Source organism: Pollicipes pollicipes, unplaced genomic scaffold, assembly GCF_011947565.3.
Source record: "Pollicipes pollicipes isolate AB1234 unplaced genomic scaffold, Ppol_2.1 Scaffold_7231;HRSCAF=8579_pilon_pilon_pilon, whole genome shotgun sequence".
Lineage (NCBI taxonomy): Eukaryota > Metazoa > Arthropoda > Thecostraca > Pollicipedomorpha > Pollicipedidae > Pollicipes > Pollicipes pollicipes.
The window spans coordinates 20,792,539-20,803,606 of NW_023597034.1; the positions used below are offsets into that span (position 1 = coordinate 20,792,539).

The 11,068-nt window shown below is 49.8% G+C and overlaps 1 protein-coding gene across 1 annotated transcript in view; it reads right to left on the minus strand.

The window, feature by feature from the left end:
- The window catches only part of LOC119109684 (sodium leak channel non-selective protein-like), a 38,376-nt gene extending 31,741 nt beyond the window's left edge, over positions 1–6,635 (minus strand). Inside the window, 7 exon segments of the mRNA XM_037233411.1 lie at positions 647–775; positions 997–1,136; positions 1,541–1,624; positions 2,842–3,027; positions 3,679–3,735; positions 3,737–3,881; positions 6,594–6,635. Of these exon segments, the coding sequence (XP_037089306.1) occupies positions 647–775; positions 997–1,136; positions 1,541–1,624; positions 2,842–3,027; positions 3,679–3,735; positions 3,737–3,793 (653 nt within the window). The 5' untranslated portion in view covers positions 3,794–3,881; positions 6,594–6,635.
- Positions 6,636–11,068: the final 4,433 nt, after the last annotated feature.

Genomic DNA, 11,068 nt, shown 5'->3' on the forward strand with positions numbered 1-11,068 from the left:
CAGCTGACCGCCAGACGTCAGCGAGGTCCGCGCCACAGCTGACCGCCAGACGTCAGCGAGGTCCGCACCACAGCTGACCGCCAGACGCCAGCGGGGTCCGCACCATACGTTAGCGAAGTCGCATCTCCGTGACGACTGTGAGACAAGCCACTGCAGGCAGCCTCCCGTGCAGCGACGGTGCGCCGGTGCTTGACTGGCCCGGTGCGAGGGTGCTTGGCTAGCCCGGTGCGCTGGTGCTTGGCTAGCCCGGTGCGCGGGAGCTTGGCTAGCCCGATGCACGGGAGCTTGGCTAGCCCGGTGCGCGGGAGCTTGGCTAGCCCGGTGCGCGGGAGCTTGGCTAGCCCTGCTTGGCTAGTCCGGTGCGCTAGTGCTTGGCTAGCCTGGTGCGCTGGTGCTTGGCTAGCCCGGTGTGCCAGTGCTAGATTAGCCCGGTGCGCGGGAGCTTGGCTAGCCCGATGCGCGGGGGCCTGTCTAGCCCAGTGCGGAGGTGCTTGACAGGCTGTACGTCATGACCACGGACCTCCGAGTGAATCGGGTGCGTCAGTGACCGCGACCACGCGACAATCACAAACTAGACGGGCGCACAGCACATCACTGACACCGGCCAGCATGTTGTTCGACAAACCACCCCACGCGCCCCGCTTACTTCGGATCTGTGGAGTTCTTGACGCAGTGGTTGTTCATACGACCGAAGAACTGCACGCCGAGCAGCGCGTACAGACACATGAAGAACAGGAAGAAGAGGGTGACGTTGTAGATCTGCTGCGAGGAGCGCCTGCCGGCCACCCACCGGCGGCGAGTTACGAGACGCGGCGAGCCAGCGACCACGCAGCACGGCAGGCAGCGCAGACCGCGCGACACAACACGGCCGCGTACCACGGGAGAGCTTGTCCATGCCAAGCCCCAGTCGATCCCAGCACCCGCGTATCGGTACACCCGGTCCTTTGATTCACGAAATGACACATCACCATTGGTTGTTCGCCGACGTCCACTTACAACAAAATCTGGTTGATTCTGCTCTTTGGCATGCTGAACTTGAGGAAGACGCGTATAAACCGGACCATGATGAGAGGCCGGGGAGCCCGGAGGACCGATAAGAACGAGTGCACATGCACCATACTCATCAGTTCGAACACCTGGAAATATATACATGTTAGCCTTGGATTACGTTCGATGGAGTGCAACCGAGTTACATGATGCTAGTGACGTAACGAAGATTCTGTACCGTCCAATTCCTCTTGGTTATTCGCCGAGAGCCGCACGACAAAGATTCTGCGCCGCATCCAGAAAAATCTGTGTAGGACGCGCGTAATCTTTTCGATGTGCTTGATCGTGCGATCGCAGCGTACTCTCGGTGAGTGAACCCAATCAGCGGATGACTGATTCAATTCAGCACACATCGGCGTTCCGACTTGGCGCCACCCAAACGTGTGCATATGCCCCATGTCATCCAATGTGCCCTGGTGATATTGAATACAAGCTGTTCCACTCACTCACTATAATTTAAAGTTCTGAAGCACTGATGGCTGTCATATCATACCTGCAGGATCACTGACACCCAGAGGAAGAAGACCATGCTTGCATCAAACTGGCACCAGTGGTCCTTAAGGTACGGGCTCTCACCCTGAAGACAGTTCATAGATACCGTTACGAACGCGACCTACAATTCCCGATCACAGCGAAATGAAGCCATGCATATATGACATAACTCTAACGGTGGTTTTGAACGGATTACCTAAGGTACGTTATCCTATTCGTCAAAGCAGCTTCGGAGGGCAAAAGTTTCGCAGCATTTCCTAGATCACATAAGTCTTGACAAAACTTCACAAGGCAGGATACGTCGGAGTCGGACACCTCAGCGTCGGTGGTTCTGATATGACGATGAAGAAAATCCATTGCAAAGTCAGCAGGACCATGCAAGTGAGCAGACATCGCTGTCTGCGTCTGCTCACACTTGGATTCATGGACGCAAGGCAGATATTAGCATCAAGCTCCTGCACCTTGGCATGTACCTACACCTATGGTGTTTGGGTTCCGAACCATAAGGAGACGCTTTCGTCGTTTCTTGGCACGCCGAAAAATATTTTAGGCCAGAAAACGTCATAAACGGGAGAACGCACAATGAAAACGTACGAAGGCATTCTCAGAAGGAATGCGGCGGAGACAGCTGTGACGTGTAAATATGCATATACCTGTCATGGTAACCTCTAAACAGAAGACAGTGACGGGCCATAATAAAGCAACTGAAGGGATTCTCATAAACGCTGCGAAGCGAAGCTCTACGGATTTTCCTCCCAACGACCCTGGAAATCCCTTGCGGCTTCTAACGCATGCCTACACTTCCCAGTAGACAAGATATTGGGAAGAAAAAATAACAAAACTTTGGGATCCAGTTCCAACATGGAGCCTTTCAATTCTGTAAGACCTTGCCTCCACCCTCTGTTTGCCTCCTCCCAGTCGATATGAATTCAAGGCTTCCAAAAAATACTGATAGGTACTAAGAAAAAGCAGATCACACTCCTATGGTGCAACCAACAACATAGGTACAACCAGAAGTACCGTGCTTCTGGTTGTATCAAGGCCGCCGTAAAATGCATGTGGGTGTAAGAGGAGATTTGCTCGTTGACATAGAAGCTCGCTCTGCTTTCTTAGCACCTACTGGCGTCTTTTGGACGACTGCATCGCATGCTGGGTAACCCAGCAGAGCACACGCTGTTCAACGTAGAAAGGAGGACAAGTCCTCCATTGTCGCGCTCGCACAGTACCGCCGCGCGGCCCGTGACGGCTGGCAGCGGCCACGCGGCCCCTGAGCCCTGCCGCGGTGGCGCCGGCGCCGCTTACACCGAGCAGGCCGCGGATGTGCATCTTGGCCACCATCTCGGCAGTAAACATGAAGGTGACGAAGGCGTCCACGATGAAGGTGATGAGCCGCAACGCCTGCCACTCGTCGAACGTCTTGCGCGTGTTCAGGCTGACTGAGACGAGACTGAGCAGCGCGCACAGCCGCAGCAGGTGGCGCACCCATACCTGCAGCAGCCGTGACACCAGACGTCGGCAGGGCGGGTACAGCCGACTCGACAGAGGTCACGTTGCAAAGGGCAAATGAAAGGGGTAATGGGTGCCCCCTGTCCCCCTCCCCCCCCCCCCACCCTACATGTTATATGAATGGTATTGCGATAATCCGATGTGTTGGGCCTGGGTTTAATTACCACAGTAAAATGTCTAAATGCAACACGCAAACGCACCGTTCGACTTCAGGCTCCTCAGTCGACAAGTGATACAGCCATGATAATTGTTCATTATGGTGACAGTGATTTAACTTGATCCAAAGCCACATAGATAACATCAAAACTCAAGTCAGTCATGCCATGAAGCTAGTGCAGCAGTTTTATTATGTGAAATACAGGCTGACTCAGAAGTAATTAATAAGCTTATCAGCTATCTGATCACAACCAAAAGAACCAAAGCAGTACAACTAATTTACAATAGACCTAAGATTGCACCAACTGCTGTAAGATAAGCTGAAAAAATGATGATACTTGGAATAATAATGAACAAAATCACCAGCAGACGAAAATGCTTTCTTGTGGTGATGATTTCCAAAGGTTTTCTCAATTAAGCTAATTCTATTTCAAACTTTGCCTGAACATGAAACCAATTGTATTTAAAGAACTGTACCTTGTTCACCCAATCAATGTCTGCATTCTCATTCAGTGACTCATCTGGACCATAGTCAGGACAGAATGGGTTCACTCCGCAAGCTTGGCTTTCTGCCCAGCATCTTGGATTTCATGTGCTTCTACATTGCAATGGCTGACACTTGAAGATCCATGCTTGTTCTTCACTGCTGATCTATTTTAGCATGATCAGTGATCTGCTCCCTGCAAAGATAAGTAAGAGATGAAACATCAACTTATTTAAAGGCTGGCAAGAACATAACCAGCCCTTTCCAACCCTAAACTTGCCGAACACTGCATTTGCCTCCAGGCTGTGCAGCAATGTTTTCCAATCATCTGTCCTTATCTTTTAAACCTCATCAACCTCTCTCTTGGGAACAAAATGTTCCCAGATGGCTGGAATATGACATAGGTTATACCAATTCCAAAGTCAGGTGATCCGGCTGTACCGTCCAACAATAGGACCAGCCCTCTGCTCGGTGTGCTCCCTAAGATCTCAGAATAGATAGCCTAAACACAGCTAACGGAATATTTGAACGCAACAGGGCTGCTACATCCATCCCACTATGCCTATAGACCACCCAACTCAACCGAGGATGCCGTGTCCACCGCAGTCGAGCGCCCAGTCACCAACCCCACAGACGAACTTGTATCGTCGTAATGACAACCGATCTGTCAAAGGCACTCATGGCGTCCTCTCCCCATGTCATGTGGTGTGCCCCAGAGCTTGATTGTCAGTCTTGTTCTGTTCATTTTGTTTACTAACAATCTATATACATACTTGACTCCTGGCCGCCTCATCTCCCACGCTGACAACACCACGGATGTGGACTGTACACCCCTGGCGGACCGGGTCTCGCCTACGTCACAACCAGACTGGAACTTACCATGTGCGCTTCAGTACTGGTTTACTCCCAATTCTCTCACATCATGAAACAAACTGTTTCTATGCCTATAGGGTCAAGGCAAAATCTTAAAAGGTCAGCTGACCTCTGCTTTGAAGTAAATGGTTCAACTGCACATGCCTTAAGTAGCACAAAATTATTGACATAATGGTTGACTCCTGACTGCCATGGAGTGACCTTGTCTTGGGTGTCATTACAAAATGTGATGACATCCTCATTTCTTTGTACCAATTCTGTCATTTCCTCATTTCAGATCTTCACAAAATCATCATTCTGGCATGCATATTCCCTCATATCACATACTGCTTTTAAGTGTCAGGTGCAGTGGCCAAAAGTCCGGAATGCAAATTTTAAAAAAATTCAATTTCCCTGCAGAAGTAATTTCTGGCCCCAAAAAGTGCCATCATATAACTCCAGCCCTAAATTCCCTAGGATGACCAATAATCAAAGCCATGTTCACACAACATGACATGATTTCAGTGTTAAGGGCACTGAGGGAAGTGGGTGCAAACTGCCTCGCAGTCCGCATGCTGCTGTTTCCACCTGTGAAATGTGTGCCTCCACTGAGGTGGCCTGCACCTGCACAGACATGGATTGATGCCACACAGAAGGGCATTTTTGCATCTGGCCACATTTACCAAGAATTGCCTGCCATCATACACCTCTGATGCCACAACACTGAGCAAGTTTAAGACCTTCATGCAGTGATGTGATTTTGACCAGACCACCAACCACTAATCTCATCTGACTGATGGTGCATAAATATATCTGTTTCAACTCTTTGACCATTACTCATATAATTATACTTACACTTTCATGCACACCTTCCTAGACCACACCTGTACTGCAATTTGAAATATGACCATGATCTGAAACTACTACCATGTGGATGATTTCTGATAAACTTGTTATCATTGTACCTTCTCCATGGACTTTGTCTATATTCATGATACAAAAAGCCTTCTACTTGAAGGTTTCAAAGAAGACCAAACATCAACATTGGTCACAAAAAAACTCCAACAGCTAAGCTGAGAACTTCTTCTCTTTACAAATGATTACAAGGCATATTTTTAGCTGCCAGCATGTCCATTCTAGTAACCTCTTGCCTCCAGATTAAACTAAATGTGCTAGAGTCGGCTTTTATTGCTTAAGTACTCACTATTTGTACCTAGCTGGGGTAGTCAGCAGCAGAGCTGTAAGTCAAGTTTAGTGCAAGATATTACAGGACAGGATAGATAAAGCTAGGCAAAGTATGACCTTAATCTAGTTCAACAGGATTCTGCTGCACTGTCACCCTGAATTTTCCTGTCTGTTTGGTGTGCTTAAGATGAGACAAGCACCAAGTACAGGCCAAAGAAATATGTTCAGTCAAAAGGCACTGAAGAAATCTTCTAAAAAAAAATGAACAGATGAGCTTCATCAAAGGCACTATGCATTGAAAACCAGACCTTTGGAATGTTACCATCTATATAGCCAGAAAATCAACCAGGAACACTTAATATGGGATGTGTTCAGCCAGCAACTATCTGATAAATATTCAGAATGTTGGAGACTTCTCTGGAGTGGCATTTGGCGCTACCAACACAGAGAACAGTCACCTACAAGCATCTGCGTCCAGAGAAAATGTCATAATTTTCAGACCACGATCAAGACGGCTTTCTCGCCCAGGTCGGCTATGGTCGTTGGCTATGAAGAACGCATTAGAGACGAAACTGGGTCATAATTTCCGCGTCACATTCTGCACCTACCGAACGTAAATGAATCATTCTCCTGGCTGAGCATTGAAAGAAAAGCTAAATGATGAATAACTTTCCCTAGGCCGAACGTGCCTATTTCGGTGCGGAACGATGTGATGAGAATGAAGGGTATCACGGCACAGTAAGCCTCAATGCCTAAATGTAAACGATAACGTACAAGTTACCAGTAGATACACCGGACATTTATGAATGCCTCAATACCCTTCATTAGCTCTGTGCCATATAAGCACCATTAATAGCGTTCCGTCCCGTACCTGCCAAACGCCCACCACCCTCATCAACCTTCACTACCCAATTGTTGTGTATAAATACGCGACGCGGCGCCAAAAGTGTGGCTGTCAGCTGATTATGTGAAGATACCGAAGATCGCTAATACAGCTGATTGTTTAGTGACGTTACAAAACCATTGCCGACCTGGCGAGAGACTTGGGACCGGGACCATCCGGAACCGGAACTAGCAGGGCTGGCAGGAGGAGGCAAAGGGGGCGCGATCTCTCTGTGGTTTCGTGGAGCTCGAATGGCCCAAGACTAAAGATTAAGGGCCCGATTGGAGGGTTGAATGGCCCGAAGGGCTTGGGTGTTAGGGTGTTGCTCACATTAAGGACCCCACCCCAAGAACCGTGATCTCAAAAGTTCTTTAGATGGCTTCTTGCACAGACTGGGGACCCGTAGGACAGAGCGTTCCTCTATTTCGACCAGAGATCACCAACACCAAACAGTAAGCTCCGTGTCAGTCTGAGCTCCGGGGGGTCATTTCCAAAGCAGGGACAAGGCCGGGCGTGTGGTTTAAATTGGTGGGGGCCCCGGCACGAATGCGGAGCTCCTGTATCGTTCAGGGGCCCACAACGTTTTACAGGGAATTCTGTATGGACTAAGGCGCCTCGATCCGGTCAGGAAAAATTTGATCAACAGAGACGAGCATGAGACACCGAATGCCAGAGGGCCTCTTGCGTTGGTCGGGCCCTCCGACAATGAAAGGAAACAGAAGTTATTATGAGTGTTCACAATGAGGCCATAGAGGTGCTCTGCACCACTCAGCGCCCCAGTATCGAACGATGGGCCCTACAGCCCAAATCCAGCATGAGCCCGTGAAGCCGAACTAGAGTATATGTACCAATTACTGGACCACCTGCGGCGATCATGGATGTTGTCGCGTCGATGGGGGTTCCTGCGTGGATCCGGGGTCGACTGCGTGCGTCAGACGGTCCTCCCGTAGAAAGGAGGGCGATGTGATGTGATATATCCCTCTCAGGGCCTCCGGATCGGCCAGGGGATCATATCCCGTGTTGTCAGAATGGCGGCCGGAAGACGCCACACGGTGAGACGGAATGGTTCTTCAGTTCCTTGGCCGGAATCAATAATGTGCCCCTAGTCTTCTACTCAAGGGGCCCCCTTTCCTGGAAAGAAGTAAGGTGTCCCATTAGTGTTGAATAGAGTATGTCGGATTGAGTGTATAAACGGGCAATGCGATCCCATATTTGCCAGAAAACTTTCATTCTTTTCAGACTATTGAGTAGTGAAATAAATTACTTTAAAAGGTTTGAGCCGTTGTGTATGCGATGATGAAAAGAATTCTCAGTCGGACTGCCTCACACGCAGCGGTGACCTGCCGCACACGACGCTGACAGTGAGAGACCCACCCCACGCGCCCGAGCAGCACTTCTTGTACTCGTTCCAAGGCTCATACCCGCAACACGATCTGCGAGCGAATGACCGGCGCCACCGTGACGCACCACCCCGAGCCGTGATTGTTCCCCTCACTCAGACATGAGTCATCGCCCCACTCGTCTCACATGCTGACACACGGTCCCGGAGTATGGTCCATCGCTATATTATACGCCCGCAATTTCAGGAGCAGACACAACGATGTCTTGGGTATAGTTTCCATAAAACCGGCCGGCGTTGGTTACTGCAAGTAACACCAGGCAGCGGGTGCAGTGCGCGAGAGGGTAATCGTAACATAATGATCTCAAAAATGCCTTTTGAAATGAATTCGTGCCGTTTAAATACTAAACTGGGTATGTCCTTTGTATAACTCTGAGGTTGTCAACTAGACAGATTACCAGTTAGAGCAGCACAAAAATCGAGATTTCACATTACTCTTCCAATTCTGCCACCAGATTCCAGCACCACTTCGCGGCGCTGTAAAGGTCATTCCGCTCTTATCAATCTACAAACCACACAGGTGCACATACAGACATAGGCCGCGACTTCGTTCTACATGTACGATTTTATGTTCTAAAGTGTTCAAAGGTACTTCTTTCAGACGTTTCATCATTGTCTTCCACTCGGCCTCGGCTTGGCGTTAGCCGCGGGGCCGACAATGCGGCCCTGCAGACACTGCAATGTCTGGCGCCGAGGTTTTTAGCGCTAAAATGTGCTAGCACGCATGCTCAAAACTATGTTACGTAATTTGCATCACTAATCGATTCTGACTGGATGTTGAACATTTCCGAATAAACATGGCTTGGTAATGGTTATGTAGGGGGTCTGCATTGCATCTTTGTCACTTATTCAAACGCAAAACTCAGAGCAGTCTTGCATGAATTTGGTCAACATAACCTTCAAGAGATCAACCAAGGTCACTGAAATTAAATGAGCATGTGAAATTTTGCTTAGAAACAGTTATCCAGGTTCCGGGGGCATTCGGAGACCCACCTAAAATTTGACTTGTTTAACCTTACTTGACCCGAAGGTCATGACCTAGGAACTTCAAGCTTTGACCTGAGTGAGTTCACGTACAGGTCAACACACCCTGTAAATTTGGTGTTTCTAGCTTTCTTAGTTACCGAGATCTCAGGGAATTCAAACTGACCCCTTCCCCTCCCCCCCCACCCCCACCCGAGCAAAGGGTATCCAGCTGGCCACCCGGGCGCGTGTTAATGCATCGCGACCCACGTCTTGTAGCCGATATCAGCCAGGGTTACATTAACACAAATTGTTTACCGATATCTATCCATCATCCACATTCAAGGGGTCCTTCATATCTTTGTACGGCTCAGATAAAAATTATGACAAAGCTTCTGAGTTCTATTGGTTTAGAACTATAGTTCACTACACCATTGTAAAATGAAGAGCGCCGGTGATTCATTTCATACAGCAGTTTAAAAAGCATGACTCCTGCCAGTTTATGACCTATGAAGCTCAGGCAGAATTGATTTCGCGGTAGCTTCTGGCTGATATTCCAGTTATGCAAGGTGAAAATGAAAAATGAAAGAAAAACATGCTTTCATTAACAAATGGGCAACATCCGGCGAGTATTTGGGGTGGGCCGTTTTACTATCGGGGAAGCATTTTTCAATCCTGTGCCCCTCCCCCCTTGCGAAGGTCCTGGTTGCGCAGCTGAACGGGACCATACGGGACCGGATCCAAATAAGTGGGATGATAGGACCAGAATATGGGCCGGACGGGACCGAACGGGACCAAACGGGATCAAACCGCATCAGACGAAACGGGATAGAACAGATTTTTACCAAATCTGATCGAGACGGGTTCGGACGGATGCGGAAAGAATATAACCGAACTGGACAGAATCGGACAGCGCCAATCGTGCTCGAAAGGAACCGGACGGGGCGGAACAGGACCATACGGCACCGGGCGGAACCGGACCAGAGCGGACGGAACCGGCTGAAACATGATTCAAGACACGGGACCGGGTAATACTAAAACAAACCAGGCAGGATCGGGCAGGACCGGATGGAACCATATGGCATCTCAGAGGACCAGATGGGACCGGACGAGGCCGGGCGGAACCGGTCAGGTCCAGACGGAAGCAAATGGCATCGGACGGAGGTGGCCGTTGCCTGACGGAAGCGGACGAAACAGCACTGAACCGGACGGAGCGGACAGTACCGGAATTCCGGTCCCGTACGAGAGGTTCTTCCCGGGCGGAATATTGACCTGACGGAACCGAACAGGACTAGACGGAACCGCACAAGGTCATACTGAATCTGACGATTTCGTGCGTAACCGGATGGAGCCGCGCGCTACAGAACGAGACCAGACGAAACGCAATGGAACGTAAAAGATCAGACTGAAACTGGTGGACCAGGTGGGACAAGACGGGACTGGACGGTAGCGGATAACACTAGACAGTACGTAGAAGTATAAATTTGGATCTGACGAAACCCGTGATTGGTCCGTCCCCTGGACGTGGTCCGATAGGACCAGAAAGGACATGACATGATGGGACCGGATTGGACGACAAGAAACGCAACACAATGGAATTGCACTGTACAGAGCGAGCTCAGGACGGGCCAGCCAGGACCAGACCGTGCCCGTCTGGTTCCGTTGCATGGTTCGATCCGGCCTCGTCTGGTTCCCTCCGGTCCTGTCCATCATCGTCTGGTTCCGCCTGGTTCTGTCTAGTATGGTTTGGTCCCACTCAGTTCCGGCCAGTCCTTGCCAGTCCTGTCCAGGCCCTTCTAGTTTCGTCCAGTCACGTACAGTTTTACCCAGCTCCGTCCGGTTCCGTCCGTTCGGTTCCAGTGTCATCCGTTCCATCCGGTCCGTCTGGTTTATCCGGTCCCATCTGGTCTCATTGCGTTCCAGCTAATTCCATCTGAACGCAATTGGCTTGGTTCGGCTCTGTCCAATGCCGACCTATTTCATTTGGTACCGTCTAGTTCCGTTTGGTTCCGTGCAGGGCCGCCCGGTCCCGTACGGTCCTGTGCGGAAGTATGAATAGGTTAGAAGTTATTATGTGTTTTTGTGACGTCACCGTACAATC